Source organism: Egretta garzetta, unplaced genomic scaffold (assembly GCF_000687185.1).
Source record: "Egretta garzetta isolate BGI_Z169 unplaced genomic scaffold, ASM68718v1 scaffold425, whole genome shotgun sequence".
Taxonomy (NCBI): Eukaryota; Metazoa; Chordata; class Aves; order Pelecaniformes; family Ardeidae; genus Egretta; species Egretta garzetta.
The window spans coordinates 1,655,239-1,677,990 of NW_009259796.1; the positions used below are offsets into that span (position 1 = coordinate 1,655,239).

A 22,752-nucleotide genomic window follows, 5' to 3' on the forward strand; every position below is an offset into this window, starting at 1 on the left:
GGCGGCGAGGCCGCTCTGTGCCGGCTCCGCCGCCTCCCGCTGTCCCCAGCCCTAGCGGGGCCAGCTCCTGTTTGCGAGGGAGTTCGCTTTCTGTCGGAGGAGTTCGTAAAATCTTTGCCGCGTTCACTGTTAAAGTGTCTGTGAGTGTACAGTTGTTATAAAATTGGGGGCTTATCTAGACGTCCCCAGAACGAACGGGATGAGCTTCCTGTGATTTGCACCCGTGATGGTGGATGGGGAGAGATTTTCCTTTCTAAAATACGCTGCTTACTTTAAAAATATGTTTAACTACCTTGCGTAGAGAAACAGTCTTAAATCAATCTGATCTTAACACGTCCAAAACGTTGGATAGGCTTTTAATCCTGTGCTGAATGGTTACATGTACTTCAGGACATAGCATGGCTGTAGAAGCTGGCGTGTTTATATGCAGAGCTGTCTGCTGGCCCTGTGTTTAGGTTAGTTCACAACTGCAGGAGTATTTCTGCCATGACGTTAGCCAGGGCTTAGGAAGTTTGCTCTGGTGTGCTCTGTGGCGGGATGCCTTGCTGTTAGCTGGGCTGCCTGCAGCTGTGTGCTGGTGTAGTCTGTCCTGAAGATCAGACCCAGCCACGGCCTCCTCTAAGTATAAACAGAGGCTCAGGGAGCCAAAAAGATGCACAATAAAAAATGTACAAAAAAAAAAAGCCTATGTAACAGCTGGTTTAAGTACTTTTGCAGACTCTGTATGTATTCTATTGCACGTAAAAGTATTCTGCTTATACTTCTGTAAGTATTCTGCACTAAGGTCTGTCTTTGTCATGGTCTTCTCTGTTGCAAAATAATGTTACCCTAGAGACAAAAATAATGCAAAGCTTTTATCTTTGACAAGAAGAATCAATTAAACAGAATAACGCTAAACAGGGCAGCCTGGTGCGTCTATACTTCAGTCAAATAGGAAAATGCTGCTTATGTACATCTCACTGTAGTTAGCTTTACTTGCTCATCAAACTTGCTAGCCTGAGTTTTCAGCATTGTATCACACCTACTTTGATGATATATATGCTAAAATTGGAGTGATACAGAGAAGACTAATGTGGCTTCTGCTCAAGAAAGGTGCAAACCCATTTGTAGCATGGTAGAGAGGGCTTCTCTGAGCCCATGGCTCTTTTGAACAGAGAAGCCTTCTCTGATGTAGTTGAACTTGATTTTTCCTGTGTCTCACAGGTTATGTGTGAGCTACTGCCCCAGTTTGGAAAAGTACCCATGCTTTTGTGTATTTGTTTTTAGGACTGGAACTAAAGGGGTGGATTAAAGTGCATGTCTTAGCACTTTCCTGAAAGACACCTCCTGAAATATCTTTAGTTTCCTCCCTGATAGAGAGAATGCTTATCTGCCTTGACTTCTTAATTGTCTGACATATTCACTGCCTCTTGTCAGCTATGGAATGTTGTCTCATTTCATGGTAACTGGTACTTAACAATGTTCACCTGCTTTTGTTGCTTTATAATAATACAAAGTGATGTTCATATGTTACATGTGCAGGTGACTATTACATGGTTAAGAAACTCTTAGAGGAAAACAGCTCAGGTGAAATGAACATAAATTGTGTGGATGTGCTTGGACGAAATGCTGTTACCATAACCATCGAAAATGAAAACTTGGACATACTACAGCTTCTTTTGGATTATGGCTGCCAGGTATACAGCACATAAGTTATTGAAAATTTTCAGTGTAGTCATTGATCTGTGTGTTCTGCTCTTTATATATCTTCTCTGTTAATTTGTCAGAATTTGGAAGGAAACAGAGTCTGTCTTTATAGGCACTTCCGTTCTTTTTCCATTTAGTAATTGTGAAAGTGTTTTCTTCTCACTAACTTACTTTTCTAGTGGGATTTTATTAGCATGGCAAATGCATAATAACATTTTCAATTATATTAACAAGTCTGAATTTTATTGTAAATGGTATTCCTGTCGCAGCGATAACGTATACGTTATCTTTTGAGCAAAAACCCGATACATAGTCAGAGCGCATCACATTAAAAAGTGTAAAATGCAGAGACCTCTTTGGCTGTGGAGTATAACTTTTTAAATGGTAGCACAGTTAGAAAAATGCACATTATATTAGATGATTTTAAGTTAAGGCAAGCAGGCATTTCTGCAGTGCTTTTTTGTTAAACTCGATCTGTGCTTGATGGCAGAGGCAGTTGCATGCCAACAGTACTTCCTTAACTATACCCAAACATCTCTGCTGCTGCTGGAAGAGTTGTGACTATGATGGCTTAAGCAAGACAGCTTTCCCCTCCCTGGATCTCCTTTTTAGTGGCAATAATAAAAACTATGTCTTTTATTTTTAAAGTAAAAACTGTAATTTTCTAAACTGAGTTAAAAAGAATAATATCAACTGTAGTGAAAGAGGAAAGCTGCTTAGCTCAACTTAAGAGAAATTTCAGAAGTAGTTACCAGCCTAGAAAAAAACCCTTATGTTCCTAGCTTTACCACAGAATGAAGTATCCCATACGCATGAGTTGTGCTACACAGACACTTGCTTTTAATGTTTTTGATAATCTGGTAAACTGTCCCTTAGAACTTGATTTTTGCAAGTATCCTGCATCATCTTTGCTGGAAAGTAATTTCTGCAGTTGGTTCTGCTGTTCATGCAATGAAACAAATTGTCAGTAATGCTGTGCTAGCTCCTGGAATGACAACCTAAATTTGTATCCTGATCATATGTGTGGTGATAATACAAAACATTGTTTTAGTACTTTAAAAAGAAGTTAATAAATAATACATAAAAAAATAAAAATGCAGTTTGGCTTCAGTTTGACTCTTTATGCTGTCTCAGTTGCTGCTGTTTTCACACATGACGTGTTTTCTTTCCTTAGTCATCCGATGCACTTTTGGTGGCTATTGACTCGGAAGTGGTGGGAGCTGTTGACATTCTACTTAATCACCGACCAAAAAGATCCTCCAGACCAACTATTGTAGTTGAGTCTTGTTATTCCTTGATTTTCGGTTGGGGAGTGGGGACTAACTATTGCATTCTGGGTAACCATAGTATTTAAAACAGCATTCTTAAGAGAAATTCTACATCTCTAAGGTGCTAGAATCTGGACATGAGGGATTATTTTTATAGCATCTTTTGTCTTAAAGGATAGAATATGTTATTTTGCTTTATTGCCTAAGGAATCCAGTGGCTTTGTACGTGCCAAATGCTAACAGATGCCTAGTTAGTCCAGAAGAGGAAAAAAAACCAAAAAGATTGATTGAAAGTCTTTTCTTGTAGACTGTTTGCAAGGTAATTAACAGCCTTGACCTATAATGGGTATATTCATGTACTGAAGTTTCATAGATTTTTCAAGCAAATCTATAAACATTGAATCTTCACCCTGAAATGAATCAGTTGAGACTGACCTTGGCAATGCTTAAGTATCAAATAACTTTTGAAAAGTTCACAAGTAGAGGGAGGGAAGGAATAAGGTGTTGTGTAACAGAGTATGCTACAATCCAGGTATTTTTTCTGCGCTTGGATAGTAAATATACTCCATAATTTTTTTTCTAAAACTAGAGCAAAATGCACTTTTTAATACCATGCGTACATATTGGAGAAGGTAGGTACAGAATGTCAGGTTTTTATGTAAATAAACCAGAAACATTTCTGTGTCCATTTTTCTGGTATTCCTCTGGGAGGTGTTTGAATGCTGTTACAAATGTTTACTTATTTTCGTGTTAGGAAGCATAGGAAAATATTTTGAAGGAGAGATTCACTGTTGAGCAGTCAAAAAAACCCTTACATGCAAACACTGTAGTAGAACTGTATGTAATAAATTTAGATACTTTCTACTCTACATTCCAGAAACTAATGGAACGCATTCAGAACCCAGAGTACTCAACAACCATGGATGTGGCACCTGTCATTTTAGCTGCTCATCGTAACAACTATGAAATTCTCACCATGCTGTTGAAGCAAGATATATCATTACCCAAACCTCATGCTGTAGGCTGTGAATGCACACTGTGTACTGCAAAGAACAAAAAAGATAGTCTGCGACATTCCAGGTAAGACTTAGCAGTCATAGACAATAACACAAAAAATCCTGTCTTAATTCTCTGGTATTGCGTGGGTCAGTTTCATTGTATTTCCTTTTTAAGGTGAGGTTTGTGAATGGATTCCTTTAATATATTGTAGCCTTTATTGTGAGAGACGATCCTTCTTGGGGATGGGTTGTGCTTGAAAAGGCTGGTGGGAGGCAATGGCGCTTTTTTTCATTTTGGTTTTATGCTCTTAGTCGCTGTGTATATTAAGCTAAGTGCCTTTCCTTTCTACCAGTTGTGTCACAAACATTCTAGCTATCTTTGGCTTGGGACCATAGGAATTATGGAAAAAAAAATTTTCTTAAGTTAGTTAATATTTGGGGTTTTTTGAGTCACAGTGAGGAGGTGGATAATTCTGTATTCTGTTTCTGAAAGTATTTATTTAGCATGGATTGATGTATGCAAAGTAAAGACAATTCTTTTTCTTTTTTTTTTCTTCAGTATTTTTGAAGTAGAAAGCTTTTTAATAAAGGTTCAAGTGAGGAGAGGTATTTACCAGTCTTAACAATATTTTGTCTGGTTAACTTGACAACATATTTGAGGGTTGAATACAATTTAATATATGAGAGTTGGGGTGAAAAATCACAGCACTCAAAGATCGCAAGTAGACTGCAATTACAATATACAGTTAATTATTACATAATTACTCCAGTATGTATCCAAATTATTAAAAAATAAGGGAAGTGAAAGGGTAATTGTTACTGGTATTAAGCTACTACAAGCCACATTCTGGTATTCATCTGATACCCCATGTCGTTAACTTCAGTATGAGAAAAGATGTCAGGGTACCCCAAGCAAACAAACAATAGACATGTTTGAGATAACAGCTCTTAACTAGAATGGGTAACAGACTTTGTTTTGGTGTTCATGAGTTGCTAGTTTTGCAAGACAAAAACATCCCCTCAAATGCTGTCCCTGAATTTATTTTTTTGTATTGCACATTAAAACTCCCCACTGTTTTTAATTTAGTTTTTTGAAATAGAAGATTGCCTTAAATTTTACTTCTCTTACTTCCACCTGAAAAACCATAAGTGCTGCTCTATAACACAATGTCAAAATTTTACCAATACTGTTACCTTAACTGATGGCCTCCTGCTGATGTGCTAGTAACAGTTGAAGTAGTGAGGAGAAGAAGAGGGAAAAAGTTTGGTCAATTGTTGATAACTTAGAATAATAAGGATTCAAAGTATGTGAAGGACAGTATCTTCCATGACATATCGCATTCAATGCTTGTAGTGTCTGATTTTAAGAAACCCAATTGTTTTGTCTTTCAGCTGACTGTTTTATGCAAACTTTTGGAATAGGTTCTGACTTGAAACTGCTAATCAAATAGAACATCATCATTTTGCTTGCTGTTCTTTTGTCACAGGTTTCGTCTTGACATTTATCGGTGTTTGGCCAGTCCTGCTTTAATAATGTTGACAGAGGAGGATCCAATCCTGCGAGCTTTTGAACTTAGTGCAGACTTGAAAGAATTAAGCCTTGTTGAGGTTGAATTCAGGTAGGAATTGAAAACACAAACCAACTTTAATACTTTTATGAAATTACATGTATAGAAATGTGTATGCATTAGAAAAGGTTTACTCTTAATTTTTTGTAATTGGAGTGTTTAAACTGATAATTAGACATAATAAGAAGTTAAATAATTTATGCCGCATTAGCAGTCATTTTGGCAGTTTAGTTACTTTAAATTCTTTTAGGTGTAGACATTTCAATATGTATGGCTGCACCAAGAGTTCAAACTTCAGTTCTACTCTGGAAAAATAAATGGAAATTATTCTAAATGCTGACTTACTTCAAGATCACACACCTCTTAATCATATCAATAGCTCATTAGTACCCTGCACTTTTTTTTTCTCTATGTCAGGGTAGAAGTATGCAACACCTTGTCTATACTGACCTGATTCACGCTGGGAGTTGTTTTGGGTATTGTTTCTTAATTTTGCTCCTTGTATTACAGATTCTTAACAGTGTGTATGTATATAATATGCATATGTGTGTAGATTTCGTGCTGAAAATGCCCTGTCTATTTAATGACAGTATAATTTTGTTTAAACTATGCAGGCTTCTACCATTTTGAAACTTACCAGCACAAAAGCTTTCTGAGAACGTGAAAGCAAATGTTTGTATGGCGTAAAATTCTACTTTCCTCAATAACATAGAATTTTCTGGTTTTATAGATGATTGTCTGTCTTAGTAGGAGTTCAACTATTGCATTTTTGTGGTAGAACTTGGCACTAAAATGGACCATGTGCCAGGTGAGAGAAGCAAATCATCATTCTTTTTTTGTGTTTATTATATTAACAAATAGTATTCAGTGAATAGACTTTAATTTTCAGATGACAGGAATAAAGCAAAACCCAAAACAACTTCTCTTCCAAGTGGAAAGTCCAAATGATGACTTACCAGTGCCGTATTTTCTGACTACTACACTTTTCTCATCTACTGGAAATAATTCTCAGCTTTAACTCTTTATATGGAACTCATAAGATAAGAATTTGTATACTGTAAGTCTATTCATCAATTTTCCTTTGTCTAGTGGAGATGCAAACTAAACTAAAGTGTAGTCATGTTACATGATGAAACCTACTCACAGCTGTCTTCGAAATGCTTGGACCTTGACATAGGACTGTTGTGTTTGTTGTTTTGGGTTTTTTTTTAATTTGTCTTAGCATGATGTACAATCCCAACCAAAAATGGATAGTTAATGATTTAATGGAAAATATGTGAGCAGTGTAATAGTATGTACTGTTTCCGTGTCTTTCAGAAATGATTATGAGGAGCTAGCTCAACAGTGCAAAACCTTTGCTAAAGATTTGCTTGCACAAGCACGGAATTCACGAGAGCTGGAAGTTATTCTGAATCACACATCTAGTGATGAACATGTGGACAAGCGAGGGTTGTTGGAAGAGAGGATGAACTTAAGCCGCTTAAAACTTGCAATCAAGTATAATCAAAAAGAGGTTTGTCCTTGCAGTAATTTGATAGGCTTTCCATATCATATTTTGCTAGTAATTAATCTAATTTGTTGTTCTGCCTCTAGACATAGAAGTGGAAATAAATTTGCAAGAGTTATAGAGGACATAGTAATACACACAACATCTGCATGTGAAACAAGGAAATGATATTGCAAGATATTGAATGTTTCTTCAGTATTCACTGCAGAGGAGAATGTAGAGGAGAATGTAGCATTTTCTGTATTGGAGTATGGACTACTGCTCTTTTCTGAACAGCTCTGGTAGTGGTAATTATTTGTTCAGATCCTCATTAAGGGAAGTGTAGATCCTCAGGTGCCATACATGATTTGTCATCTTCTTGCTTGTCATTAGCTGTTCAGCTTTGTCTCAGGCCTCATTTGTGCTGTTCAGTAATTAGACCTATGCTGGTATAACTGAATAGTGCCTCTGTTCCAGAAGAGTATCGCCTTTTTATGCCATCAGTATGGAACTTATTTCATGCAGTAGGTCATTGTCTTTATTACTTGACAAATTATAACTCTAGTTTTGCTGTACCAGAAGGCAAATGGGTATTTGTGTGATTCTAATACAAGGACCAGGGACAGAGAGAAAGTTTCCTTTCCATGCAAAATTAGTTAGCGTTTGCAGAAGGCATTGTAATTCTGTCTGTTCTACGTATCTAGGCTTAAAATGTTTGTGAAACTGTTAAAACACATAGTGTTCAAAAGTCATAAGCCATAGTTACGGAATGTCCTAGAACCAGCATTGCACATTCCTGGTATGCATTAAACAAGCATACTGAAGTGTTTCAATGTTCTTCTGGTTTTGAGCATAGCTTATTTTTACCACAGTGGTTGGTGAATAACAACGTTTTTTGTGTGGTATGAGGAAAGTATCTTCGCAGAATATGTTTTATTCCTGGCAAGTTTACTATACAGACAATTTTTTGTGATGCTTTCTAAAATGTGATGATAATATCAAGGTTCTTTTTGTTGATATTTTTTAGATAAAATGGCAAAACATCCTCTAGTGAAATACATTGTTTTCTAACTCCATGCACATTAGCACCTGAAATTTGAAACTACTGTTGCATAATCTACATAACATTCAGGCCAAAGTTACTTTCTTTTGAGGGACTGATACAACATAGTTTACTCTGATTTAAAATTAACCCTGCTGAATAGAGCCATAATGATTTTAAGAACAGATATCTGTAAAAGTGCTTGGCCACTTTAGTCCTCATCTTACAGGGTGTTGTGTTTTACAATATGGATAGTATTTTACAATAACAGTATTTTATTCTTTAGATAAGATCACTGTATTTTATAACAGACAATGAAGCTGTCTGAGGTATGATGTTATTTAGATGCTAAATTTATAAATCATTACAAATCCAAACTAATTCTTAATCTGAAAACCATTAGAAGTCTAGTATGTGTAATTCGTGTTTAGTTGCTGGCTTTAGAAGGAAATTAAAATAATGGGTGTTTATAAGTGGGTCCATAGCACTTTTGTTCTCTCATGAGATAATTATTTCAACTTAATATTCTTGCCTTTTCCTGTTCATTGGTAGCTACACGTAGTTTGAAAATGAATTTTAATAATGTAAATTAATAATCTGTATAAAGAAACCTGAGACTGATTTCTTGTTTGTTTCTTTTTTTTTCCCCCACCCAGTTTGTTGCTCAGTCTAACTGCCAGCAGTTTTTAAACACTGTATGGTTTGGACAGATGGCAGGCTATCGACGCAAGCACACATGCAAGAAAATTTTGACTGTTTTGATGGTTGGCATTTTCTGGCCAGTTCTGTCCCTGTGTTACTTGTTAGCCCCTAAATCTCGAGTAGGTCGAATAATCCACACTCCTTTTATGAAGTTTATTATTCATGGAGCTTCATATTTCACATTTCTATTACTACTTAATTTGTACTCTCTTGTCTACAATGAGAATAAGAAGAATACAATGGGACCAGCCCTTGAGAGAATAGACTATCTTCTGATAATATGGCTAATTGGTAGGTATGATTTGAGTAGATTGGATGACAATTACTGATGTTGATTGAACAATAATGATTTGTACTATCTTCTTACCAAATCAGCGTGTTACTCATTGCTTGACCAAAGTTTTCTCCTTGGAGGATAGTGTTACAGGAAAAAAAACCACAAACATGTTTTGAGGAAGGGATGTGAAATGCTACAGCAGTCTCTAGTTATCACAGAAAGCGAAGTATCAGAAACAGAATGTTGTAGGACCTAGCAGAGGAGGAATGTGAATTTTTCTTCAGGAGGACTGGTAGCATTCAGAGCAATGCAAGGGAGATTCAGTTGTGCAATAGTAAGTTAATGTAAAAGCCGTGTATCTGCCTAGACATTTTAAAATTCTGATCTTGAAGAAAAAAAAAAAAGAAAAATAACATGAAGGCAAAGCAAGTACGTGTTCTTCAGATTAATTGTTTTGTAACAGGTAAGAGCCTCTCATCAGCTGGTTTTCCTTGGTGCTAAGTTGAGGAATAAATTTTTCCAATAAATTTTCATGAATAGGTAGTAGTATTTAGTATGTAGGTGCTTTAATCACTGTGAGTCAAACTTTTTTTTTTTTTCATCAGCCAACAATCAACAAAACTTTTAATTCTTCCAGCTCCCTTTTACAAGAAGTATTCGGACAATGCTCTTAGATACATGGTTTTGCTTTTAGGTTGCCCTGTGTGAAGTCAGTAGTGGAACTTGATGATCCATGTGGGTCCCTTCCAATTCAGGATATTCCATGATTCTGTGAATTCTATAAAAAAGTAATAGGAATGATCTGAGCTTCTTTATTACTTGTGTGTCTGTATGGAATTATGCTAGGATCTAAATATTACTATTAAAATTATTGTTTCTTTGAAAATCTAGCTAAGCTCTTTTATGTAATCATAAAGTAGATTAAAAGTATTTGTGCATTGTATGCAAGTTAATTATATTTTTTCTGGATTGTAAGGAGCTGGAGTAAGCATGCAGTGACAGTCATAAAATCAATTTGTGTACTTTTCATTTCCATTTTAATATGCTCCAACTAGATAGAACAGGAGGATTCTGTACATTTTTGTTGGCCTAATCCAACTTTAAACAATTGTAAAAATTTAGGTTTCTGCAGAATCTCTTTCACAGTTGTAAACGTGAAATTTTAGAGCACTCTACTCAACTCAGGGAGAGGACTTTGAATATATATGCACAAAATACCCAGTTTAATGGTACATCAACAGTAAGTAACAACTCAGTCTTTAATGACCAATTCTGTAATGCTTGATTTGAAAAGTAATCAATGGTACAATTAAGGCTTGTTGCAGAGTTGGCATATTGTTTAAAGGCTAAAAGTGTATGTTGTATGTCTTCATGTATGCATGCATATGCATGCATACTCCATCTTAGTCTAATAAATTGAAGGTGTGCATTCACCTCATCGTTGTTTTAAAACACAGAAACAAGTGCAATTTTCCCATATTATAATTTTCCATTTTAGTATGTCATTGTCTTCAATTATCATAACTGTACCTGAAAGGATGCGTGTTAATTCTGGTTGATGCACTAGAGGGAGCACGGGTATAACTTTTGTTGAGTATTCATGAACTTTTGGTTGGAAAGTCATAAAACCTTTTAATATGGTTTTGGTTTTTTGGTGTGTGTTTGTTGTTACATTAAAATTTGGTAAATAAATTCATGGAAACGTATACCTTAATGTAAGATAATTAGATATTTATCATTTGGTTGACTGGACTTGCAAAAAGCAATGATATAGTCAAAACCACCATAGTTTTTATCTAAGTAGTTGTGGGTGGTTTCTTTGCTATTTTAGGGTGGGGGTTTTTGTAATGCCAATTCCTTGCATTGTTGAGCTATATTAAAACTGTTGAGTAGTTCACGCAGACTTTGGAAATACTCAATACTCAACACACAAATGCATGCAGGTCTTAAAAGAAACTCGAAAACCTCAAATGTAGAGTACAAATCAGTGTTACAGATTCCTCCTTTGTTTTGAGATTAAATATCTGATTTTAGAAATCTTTTGTTCTATCAGATCTAATGTAGGCAGAAAGTGTGTCATTAGGTGGTCTTGGAAATTTTAATGAAAGGCTAGAGAAACATTTTATTTTCTTCATATAATATTTTAACATGGATTTCAGATAGGATTGAAGAATTACCTATAAGTAACATAAATTGTTAAAATCAGGTTTTTTTCATATTATTCAATCTTAAGATTTTTTTTAATAGTAATTGCATTTATCGCTTAAATGCATATTTTGTAATGACATATTGTACTGTTTCCTTACAAATATTCAGTAAGTTAAATGTATTCAGAAAATGTGTGACAAAATCAGGTGGAATAAAAAGAACCAAGAAACAAGGATTTACCTACATTATTGTCTTCCATAATCCCATTAACATAGTTTCTAAAAATCAATGTCAAAATGGCCATGGCAGAATTTCTAACACTTAATTAGCAGCAAGTTTTGTGTTCTGCTAGATCAATTTTCAAAATTATGAATACAGTTTCTAAGTTACTGAACGTAAATCATAGAACTGTTTTCCCCAGCAAAATTAAAGTAACAGAGCTCAAATTCTTGTGTGTGTAAACAACATCAATTATAGTATCTTGTACTTCTCTAACTCCTTTTACTGATTGTTTAACAAATTTAGTGTAAAATACATGGTGATCCTATGGAGAGGCACAAAGATTCTGGTTTAGAAATACTTTCTTTATAACCAGTAAGAAGAGAGATTTATACAAGTCTTTTAATGAACTGTGCGTAGCACACTTTTTTTTTTATTATGCCTTCCAATATTACTGTAAAGCTGACTGAACAAGTAGTCATGCATAAGTATCTCTTTTTTTTTTTTGTTGTTTTTTTTTTCATTCACTGGATTTGCTCTTACTGGGCCAAATTTTTAGAGAAGTTGCAAAGTCCTAAAAGCTGAACCAAGTCTAACAGTTTTTAACTACCATTTATACACATTGCTTTTCTTGTCCTAAATATAGTAGCATACATCTGAAGTACTCAAAAAAACACTAAATAACTGATTATTCATAGAAATCAAAGGTACCTTTATATTTCATCTAACTGTCCTTTCAAGTTTTATAAAAATGTCAAGACTGTTAACAGACATTCAGTTAGTAAAATTCTTAGCAACTGTATTTTTCCATATAGCCAGACATGGTTAACAATGGTAAAATTCAGTTTGCTATAAAGATCCTGAGCATGTCGCTCTAAGTTAAACTCATTTTTGCCATCTCAAGTCATGGTCTCTTTTTTCTGCTAATGTTGTTTAATACCAGTTAGGGTAGGAAAAGTTTCTACTTTTTGGATATTTTCAGTAACAGTTACAGAGCTGATTATTCTTAAAAAACTGGTTTATAATACCTACATACTTCTAAAAAATACTTTTATATAGTACTGTAATGCTTTCTGTAGTGCTTTTGGGAAAAGGTGAGCACTTTTCATTCAGAAAAAACATTTGTATTCTAGGCTTCTATCTTTATTTAAATTTTACATTTTCTGTGCAAGTTTTCTCCTGTTCGTTTCCCCTCATGCCCCTTTTTATCAGAGAATGTGTTTCTTAGTTGGAAAGTAGGCTGGAAAAGGTTAAACATCTCATTGCCTTATGATTAACACTTGTAATCCAATGCAGTGCTTTTAGTAAATTTACTTGATTACTCCACTTCTTCTTCTTTGCTAAAATATCATTTACAAAAGCCAGTTAAAAGTGCTTTATTTGTAAAAGAATACCTATTCAGTGCAATGGCTTGATTTCCCTGGCTTTTTTTCTTCCTGCAGGAATGGTGTGGTCAGATGTTAAAAGACTCTGGTATGATGGTTTAGAAGACTTTTTAGAAGAATCCCGTAATCAGCTTAGTTTTGTCATGAATTCCTTGTATTTGGCCACTTTTGCCCTCAAAGTTGTTGCCCATAATAAGGTGAGCACCCATCTTCATAGATCCAAAGCTCCTCTGGGACTGACTGGGCACATACAATTTTAGTACGTGGCTGCAAAATATGTGAAGATACGTTATGTATGGTATATTAGTAGTAGTATGTTGTAAATAAGTGTACTACATTAGTAATAGCTTACTATGTGGATACAGTTTGGGCTTGTGAGTTAAATGTACTGTGTGGTATATGCTGTGTAGTTGTCAAGATCTCTGGTCTTGTTGCATTTTGGGCTTGAAAGAGAACTTGATGAAACAAATGGGAGTTGGGCTTGAAAGAAAACTTGATGAGGCAAATGGGAGTTAGAAAACACATCAAGACATGTCCAAGTACTCAGGGACTCCAAACAGTGCTACTGTCTCACTTGCAAGAACTGGCTGGTCTTGTGGATGGCTTGATTTTCATTTGGGGAAATCTGATGCTCATCTGATTCGGCATTTGAGCTCGCCTGATTCCATAGACCAGTACTGTGGAGAACGCTAGTAGTAATCTCTGTGTTTAGATTGCCTAGCACATTTTTGTTACAGAAGGTTTTATTTAGCTTTTGATTACATATACTCAAATGTCATAAGTGGTTCTGGTGGGTTTTTTAATTTTTTTTTGTTTGCTGGGGGCTTTTTTGTTTGGTGTTTTTTATGGTAGTAGGGACGAAAGCCCCAAGCCCATAGAGGAGCCTTGTCTTTTCTCTTGAAAAGCCATCTGGATTTGATTGAAGATAAACATTTTGAAAACTATCATTCCCATTCTGTTGCATGTGTTGTTAGCTGCACAGCATATGGCAAGCTGCCAGACCAATTGAATATGAGTATTTTAGCAAAATTCAAGCCAGTGCAGTAGCACCATTATTTTGTATAGCAAACTGACTTGACAGCTGTCTGGCAGTTGGAAGAGAAATGAACTGGTTCACTTCTTCCCAACTTGGTGTTTGGCTCATTTACCTGTCCTTGCATTGATTCAGAGGCTGGTAATAATTTGGAAGGGAAAGCTCTGCTTCTTGGCAAAAATAGAGAATACCATGTTGAGCTGCCTTCCCGACCATTTGCTTTGCAACCATCACATGTCTGTAGTAGTAGGTCTTTTGCTGAGATGAGAGCCCTTTGCTGCTAATTTAAGTTGTAACCTTTTTGAAGATGCAGGACTCCTGTCCTATATAACAGGCACATGATAGCTTTTTTGGCCATTTTATATGGCAAAATTTAGTTTTATAGTTTATAAATTACTTAGAAAACCACATACAAATGCTTGGTTTGCGTCTTGGGTCCGTATTATAGACACTGAAGCTGTAAGAAATAAAGGAAGAGTCTCTGCAGCAGGCTTTGTAGACATGCAATTGCAGTGTATAAAAACATGGTCATCCCCATTTCTTGCCATCTTTGTGCAGCACACTTTTGGGCAAGTTAGTTTAAAGCAGCTTTGAGTTCCTTAGTTTTTGAATGTCCATTTTAAGACAGCAGAGGCTGGTGATATAAATGCTGAATGTTTTCAGCAAAGCCAAAAGTTAGGGACCTGTGGATATTCTGTGAATGGTTGAATAGTACCTAGTGGATATACTTCAAGGGTGTGTTTACACCAACAGTTTACTTGTGACTTCCATTCTCTGTAGTCATTTATAAAATCCATTGAAGGAAGCCCAGCTCCCAAGTCTTTCTAAAGCTGGTTAAGACCAGCTGTTTTCTTTGCAGCATTTTAATGTTGTTCTTGACTGAGGCCTGTTACAGTAGACAGTGCACATGTTTATAAAGTACACGAGTCCCTGTTTCAACAAACCATACAAAACAGAGTAGAAGGGAAAGCAGAACAGAGGAACCAATGGTTTGCTGAGCAAGTGAGTGGCAGTTAGGTGTTGAATTTAAATCATCTGATTTCTGGCTCCCTCTCGAATGGCTTTTAAAATGCCTTTGTCTGAAAAGAGTGAGATATACGAGAGGTAAGCCATCCATGAATCATATGTGTTCATTTCTTTTATGCTATTGCCTGTTTTGGAGGCAGAAGTAGGGAGCGGTACATGGGTGCGTTTCTGTATTTCTGTATTTCTAATGTGAGTGATCTCAGTTTTCCTTTTTATATTGCAGTTTCATGATTACGCTGAAAGGAAGGACTGGGATGCATTCCATCCTACCTTAGTGGCAGAAGGTCTTTTTGCTTTTGCTAATGTCCTTAGTTATCTGCGTCTCTTCTTCATGTACACAACCAGCTCTATTCTGGGACCACTCCAGGTGAATATCATTACTACTTGAGAAAATACTGAACTTGATCTTAATTTGCTATAAAGAGTAAGAAAGTCAGAAAGTAAAAGTAGAAAGTGCATTGAAATTTGGTTTTTTAATCTCGCATGTAAAACATACTGATTTAGAGGGAAAAAGGTAAGAAAAAGAATGGAAGATCTATTATTCACTTTTTAATAGTATTTTTTTCCATGATAACTGTACGTACACTGTCTTATTGTTTTCATCTGTTGTTAGCTTAACATACTGCATAAATGTCTGCAGCTTGAAAACTGTAAGGATCAGGTTCATCCTATAAAGTTCTATGCAAATGATTGTCCTAACTTGTTATCTCTGAAAAATAGATGAATGAGATGTGTGGCAAGGCAAGAGTAATCAAAAGCCTTTCTGTTTATGTCTCTGATCTCACTGAAGTTGCACGTTGAGTTGAATTGTGCAAATTGCTTTGGTTTGAAAAAGACAAATCTCTCAAGAGGATTGAAATAGTCATCTATTTATAGTCAGTTATGAAGGGAGGACAGGTTTCATACTTGGAATTTTCTGGAGCCTTACAGTGAGTAATAATGACAGTAAAAAAACACATTTTAATTATGTAGTACTTTCAGTTGTCTGGAGGTGGTGGTGGTGAGCATTAACAGTCTTGTGTTGTGATGCTGGAACAGTAGAGACTACAACAGTTTCTAAGCTAAATTAAAATTTTTCACTTAAAAGTTGGAATTTAACCTGGTTTTATGCAAACAATTTAATTTTGTTTTCCTGATTTGAGAGCAGACATGGATTTTTTTTACTGAGTTTATACCATGTAGTGGGTTTTTTTGTTAGTTGGTTTCTTTTTTTTTAAGCACAGACCCTCTTTTCTTAATCTGGGTGCTACTCATCATGATAAACTTCAGATAAACTGGGTGGACCCGAGGGTGCAATATGACACTATACAGAAGGCTTGGGAGTAGGGGAGGGAACCTGGATTATTATTAAGACATTTAGGGTGCAATTATCTCCCTCAATCCTTTTTAGATTTAAAGGAGGCAGAAAGCTTCCTTCTAAAAAATACTGTGAGTAGAAGTTACCTCTTACTCCACTAGCAACACTTTCTTCCCATCTGTGGTTTTTCTGTTCAGCTCAAGTCCTCAGCACTGACTGATTTTGTTACTTTGCCAGTGAAAAGCGCTTACAAAGTAAAGTACCTGTTATTAAAAACATAGCTTACTGAAAAAAGCTTTGCATAGGTATGCTTCCAGCTTCTCTGGCCTCGCTTCCTGGGAGATATACGACAACAAATGAGATCAGACAAATCACTGCTTTCTTGTACTGATGGGGTTTTAAAAATTATTCTTTTTTTTTTTTTCCCCCCTGATAGTGGTACGATTTAGTTAATATAGCTGATTGTCAACATCATCACTAGGTTTTGTAAGTGTCTGTCGGATGAAAAGATGCTTGGAATAAATAGGGTAGTTATCCAGTGATTATACTGGTGGAATTTGCTGGAAAGCAAATCAATGCTTTGTCCTCTGTTCTCATGAACAGGACTACTTTTAAGAGCTTTGTGGCAAGAAGATGATCTGAAAGGATCATGCAAGAAACATTGCCACTATTAAACATAAAGGCAGAGTAAATATTTGGGAGCAGCATATTTTTTTTAATACAGGTTCTGAAGTAAATAATTTTGGCTCAGATCACTAGGTTTTGTATGGAGGCTTGAGGGTCTAGATGAAAGCCTCCAGCTTGAAGGTTCAGCTCATTTTAATGAGTTAAGAGTACTTTACCTTGCTGCACAAATAATTATCTTTTAGAATATGTTTATTTAATACAAAATAATGGCTTGTTAAATTGGTCTTTTTAAAATCATCAGAAAAAGTGCTTTAAAAAAAATGTTCGTAGTTCTTTTAACCAGTTTAATATTGGAAGATGCCTATTTCTCCTCTCAAGGTTTTGCTTGTTTTACTTCTTGCCCTTTTCTCTTTAGCTGTGACTATGTTGCTGTTAATTATTTTTATATTTTTTCTTTTATACATTTTTAAATGGAAATGTACTTTCATACTTCGAAAAAAAATACTAAAGTCTTGATGTTGCAGTAAGCATTAGGCTTGTTATACAAATTGATTGAACACTGAAGCGTCCCCACATTTTAAAGAGATTCGCTGTTTAATATGAATATTTATTTATGTACTAGATCTTTCACAAGTTTTTTATTAGGAGGCTATGTTGTGAAATTTTCCAAGTAAATAAAAACAGTCAACAGTCACTCCATTCAGTGGCACACTGAAGCTTATGTTATTACTGTTGGCCAGTACAGCTTGTGCAACAACCCTTACAGTATTTTCTGAAAGTAGGTCACAAAGTTCAAATGGTGGTAATCAAATATGGCATGGAAACCCAACAGTGCATGGGGGGAAAGACAGCTACTGTGTTCTCTTGGCTATTAGTTATTTTTAAGCATTCAGTTATTTTACTTACTGATTAATAAAACATATTTTATTACAGATTTGTAAGTTGGCTGTGTGTGGTGGTTTTTTTATTATTAACAGAAGATGGAATATTATTCCCCTAGATTAGATCATTAGATTTCAAATGCTTAGAAATTCTGAATACTTAGGAAGGAATAGCATGACTATATGAAGAAAGCAACTGGTATTTGGGCTGTGGTGTTATACTGTATTCCAAACAAAATAGTTTTGGGTGGTTTGCATTTTTTGTGCATCCCTGTTTGATCTACTTTGTCTCTCTCTTGCTTGCGACCATATGCTAGTTAAATGATCAATGTTTTGTTGTCTTTGTGGGTTTTTTTCTTTAAAAGGATAGATGTGATGAAACAGTATGATAGGGATTACATTCATCCTCTGACCAAATGAAATAATTACCACATAGCTCTGCCCACAGTTGCAGATTCTTCATGTCCGTGGCAAAGAATCAGAGAGAATGTGCTGCACAACAGGGTACTCAGTGAGTTTCCAGCAGCATGGGAGGGAGCAGGAGCTGATGCTTCATCTCCCAGTAAACCTGTACTTGCAAAACCTGACCAGTGACACAATTCTGGACTATGATTTGGTACAGATTGTGATTCACATAGGATCAGGCTTTCCACACGCTGATTTATATAGAGGATTAGATTTACCTGATCCCATTTTGTATATTTGCATTCTTTATAATACTATATTGTTCTCTGAAGAGGTTTCTAGGAAGAGCAATATAAATGCTGTAAACAGTTTTTGCTGTGTCTCTGTAAAAATTTGTGGTTATGACAAAAGTAAATCAAGGTCTTCTCTGCGTTGGGAAAACGCACAAGCATGATTGTTTTTCTTTAAAGATACTGTATTTGTACTGTTGCAAGCTTCTGTATAAGATATGTTGAAATAGACAGTAATGATCTGAATTTAGTGTCATATCTTCTATACTTTACACCCTTCAATTTTTTTGTGTTTACACACCTACACTTTGTGTATTTTTAAAATCTTAGATAAAACATACACTAAATTAATTCTGTGTTCTGCAGATGGGCTTTGGTTTACTACTACTTGATTAGTGATTAGTTACGTGTACAAATGTTTTGATTAATTCAGTGTCCTTATTAAGTGTTTTCTGATGGTATTTATGTTCAAATGCATTTCATTTACTGCTTTTATTTATTGACTTGTGAGTTACTTATCACCATCAGTATTACAAATAATGAATAATGTGTACATACTATTGCTTATGGTTAATTGAAAGATAACAACTTATCAAGTGACGTTAAAACTACTTAAATTTTCTTTTAATATCTAGAATTTTTCACTGGAAAATGATACAAGGGTTCCTCCTGATTTTAAGGTCTGCTTAGCGTGTTAAAATTTAAGTTAAGACATTTAAAATGTAAACAGGTATTTTTTCTTGATTAGAGGCTGAAGGAGAGAATACAAACAAAAATAACTGTGCTTTACTAAAATTGAAAACAAATCTATTTCACAGATTTCAATGGGTCAGATGCTACAAGATTTTGGAAAATTTTTGGGCATGTTTCTTCTTGTCTTGTTCTCGTTCACAATTGGATTGACACAACTTTATGACAAAGGATTTACTGTAAATGAAGAAAAAGACTGCGCGGGGATTTTCTGTGAACAACAGAGCAATGACACATTCCATTCGTGAGTTTAATGTCTATGAAATAGCTGTATTGCTCTAGCCCTTAATTCTAGTAATTAAACAAAACTGCAATGTTTCACTGAACTTGAATTTACATTAAGTAAACTCACTTTTGGTGTTTGCTTTACCTAACCAGATTTTTTTTTCTTGTTTTTGTAGGTTTATTGGCACATGTTTTGCTCTATTCTGGTATATATTCTCCCTGGCACATGTAGCAATTTTTGTCACACGTTTTAGCTATGGTGAAGAATTACAGTCTTTTGTGGGTGCTGTTATTGTTGGTACCTACAATGTGGTGGTTGTGATAGTATTAACTAAACTCCTTGTGGCAATGCTTCATAAAAGTTTTCAGCTGATAGCAGTAAGTGGTTTCTGATTAATTACCGATAATTACTAGCTGTATCTTTGGATCTACGCAAATTTCTTCCTACGATGTGTAGACTAATCTACAGACCTCTCTGGATGAGCTTTGTCTCCAAGCTCACAAGGGGCATCTTTCCTTCAAATACGAAACTTTTATTTACTTTGATCCAAATAAAATGGGTACTTTGCATGGTGAACGTGTGGAAGGCTTTGGACCTCTGGGGACTGAAGTATTTCTTGATTACAATGGCTGTTGAAGTCAAGATGCTATTCTTGATAAGGTGTGGTGCTTGGGCATTTGATAGGGGTTTTATGCCTTCACAGCTGAATTTTGTACTTACACTAGAGTATACAGTGAATTGATTTGTTTTGTATTTTAATTAATATTAGTAACAAATTTATTACAATACTATATAATTATATTAAAATACTATATAATCAAATAACGGTTAGTTTTTAAGCTATGAGAAAATAAAACTTGCGAAATAGCCTGTTAATATTTTTGCTTCTGATCTCTGTTAATGTTTCTGATGCTTTAGAATCATGAAGATAAGGAATGGAAGTTTGCTCGTGCCAAGCTTTGGCTTAGCTACTTTGATGACAAATGCACGCTACCTCCGCCTTTCAATGTTATTCCCTCTCCCAAGACTATCTGTTATCTTTTCAACAGTCTCAGTAAATGGATCTGCTCTCATACATCAAGCGGCAAAGTGAAGCGTCAGAACAGCCTAAAGGTAAGAAATGATTGGGAAAACTGTAGGCTCTGCAGCTGGAAAGGTGCTGCTTGCTGAAATGAATCAGCAAATTGCTGCGTGAAGCTGCCTGTCGCATGGTGAGTGCTACTAAGATAGGAAATAGAGAATAATGTGTGTTGCATCCAAAATATAAGTAAGTAAGTGTTACCTATTTCTACTTAAGTAAGATTCTATTAACTTTCAGTTTGGGGAATTTCAACCCCTTCTTTCTAGCCTCCAATTTCCCCAGAAATAGTCTGAAAAAATGCTTTGATTGATGGAAAGCTCAAAGAAACCTCAAGGAAGTACATGCTAATTTCAAAATTGGTGATGTTAGAGTATTCTTTGGGGAAGGTAATTGGTTTTAAACATATTACAGAAGTGTCAAGAGAAATAACGAAATAGGATCACTGAAGCCCGTCGTTGTTGGGGGGAGGGATATTTTTTTGTTGAATAAACATTTTGATTGCACCCTGTAATTTTGCATACTAATTTTACATCTTCTTACTGACAAAAATAGCATTAAATAAACTAATTTCAAAGACTCTATGGAATGTGCACTGAGAAACATTCAGGATTATGCAACTTCTAATTGCTTATAGGATGATTACCAAGCCAGGTAGATTAAAAATTTTCAATTTTGCTGGTACAGCACATTATAATTTAATTTAAATTTTTCTGGCAATTTACATGCATTGTACATTTGTGTGCATCAGGATGTATCTATAAAATAGCTTTGTTATTTTGTTATTTTTATTCTCTGTATAATTGTATATGGACTCTAGGCCTCAAAAATCGCTTTTCTATAGTAAATGTGTAATGTTTGTTTAAAGGAATGGAGAAATCTGAAGCAAAAGAGAGATGAGAATTATCAAAAGGTGATGTGTTGCTTAGTCCACCGTTACTTGACCTCCATGAGACAGAAGATGCAAAGCACAGATCAGGCAACTGTGGAAAACCTGAATGAACTGCGGCAAGACTTGTCAAAATTCCGAAATGAAATGAGAGACCTGCTTGGGTTTCGAACTTCTAAATATGCTATGTTTTACCCAAGGAACTAAGGCCTAACATTTAAATGAAAAGTGCATACTTTTAGATACCTACAGGTGAAACCCTTGACCTAATTCTGTGGCCAGACCAAATAGAAAAGATTATTGCACAATAATACAATTGAAAATGTGTTTGCATGAGTTGCAGCTAGATGCAGAAGTGGTGGAACTAAATGCAAAAACAGATATAGTAATTTTCTTAAGCTCTTAATCATAGTGTGTATATAAATTTGTATATAGGAATTTTTTTAATGTTCCTCAGACTGTGGCTGTCAGGTGTCAGAGCTTCATAACTAGCACAATGTGTTTGTTTCTATTTTTGCTGTTTGTTCCTTTTTGATACTTGTTTTTCAAGTTGTGGGAGAAGATAGGCTTTTTAAGACAAAAATCCAGCCTATGTTTATTTTTAATAGAAAAGTCAGATATAGAATAATAGAAAATTTCCAGCACAGTTGGAAATAATGTTTGACTGTAGGTTACAGTGCATGTGAAGACTGTATGGCTCTGAAAGATGCAGTTCTAGTGCCAAGTTTTGTACGTTACTAACATTTATAGAATACATAAATTCAAATCGTCAAGACTGTTCCCCTTCGTGGGAACATGGAAATTTTGAACTCAAAGTAGACCAACTATTTCTTGAATGGTTTTGGTTATATGTAAGACAATCAATTCCTGCTTGGATTTTTCAGCGATGCCTCAAAAGTACATTTTACTGTACATGTTAAGATTGGGAACAGAATTTTAAAACTAACCTGTGAACTTCTAATGTTTAATATCTTGGTGTTTTAAAATCTGGATGAGAAATTATTTGAATTATTAAAACTTGTAATTTAACAAAAATGAGGTGGAGCACATGAGTGCTATTGTTTGCAATGCTGAACAATTCCTGTGGAACACTGTACACTTCTTTCTGTGAGAACGTACATTGAATCTGGTCATTGGACAGATGTAGTTTAGAAGGGCCTGCTTTAGACAGGTTTTGCATATCCTACTTTTAAACTTGTCTTTTTTCCTTTTTTTTTTTTGTTTTTTTTGTTTTTTTTTTTTTAACCACAGTTGTTGCCAAGCTAAACATTTTTTTGTGTCAGGAATACTGCATTTTGTGAAAACATGTGATTTGACTTTGCTTACAATGGACAGTAAGGGCTTTGTGGATTTTCTGTGCTGGAGGGTCCTATATTGCTTTATATGCTTATATCAAGTTGACAAATTGTAATTGAGAAATGTGAGATTTCTGTATTTTTAATTATGAAATAAGTATATTTATGACAGCTAA

The 22,752-nt window shown here is 35.2% G+C and overlaps 1 protein-coding gene across 1 annotated transcript; it reads left to right on the top strand.

Moving 5' to 3' along the window:
• Positions 1-1,525: 1,525 nt before the first annotated feature.
• On the top strand, positions 1,526-22,537 carry TRPC1 (transient receptor potential cation channel subfamily C member 1). Its single transcript, XM_035895264.1, has 12 exons — positions 1,526-1,676; positions 2,861-2,962; positions 3,832-4,034; positions 5,440-5,571; positions 6,838-7,033; positions 8,705-9,041; positions 12,837-12,976; positions 15,062-15,205; positions 19,157-19,332; positions 19,490-19,691; positions 20,233-20,427; positions 21,261-22,537. Exons 1-12 carry the CDS (start codon positions 1,533-1,535, stop codon positions 21,486-21,488), a joined length of 2,199 nt encoding a protein of 732 aa, XP_035751157.1. The 5' UTR covers positions 1,526-1,532; the 3' UTR covers positions 21,489-22,537.
• The last annotated feature ends 215 nt before the right edge of the window (positions 22,538-22,752 follow it).

What these genes read in the sequence shown, in the direction of transcription:
- TRPC1 (XM_035895264.1), top strand. Translation starts at nt 1,533, where the DNA reads ATGGTTAAGAAACTCTTAGAGGAAAACAGCTCAGGTGAAATGAACATA. An exon ending in CTATTCTGGGACCACTCCAG is followed by an intron (nt 15,206 to 19,156) that starts GTGAATATCATT and finishes TCTATTTCACAG; the next exon opens with ATTTCAATGGGTCAGATGCT. An exon ending in AGCAATGACACATTCCATTC is followed by an intron (nt 19,333 to 19,489) that starts GTGAGTTTAATG and finishes TTGTTTTTGTAG; the next exon opens with GTTTATTGGCACATGTTTTG.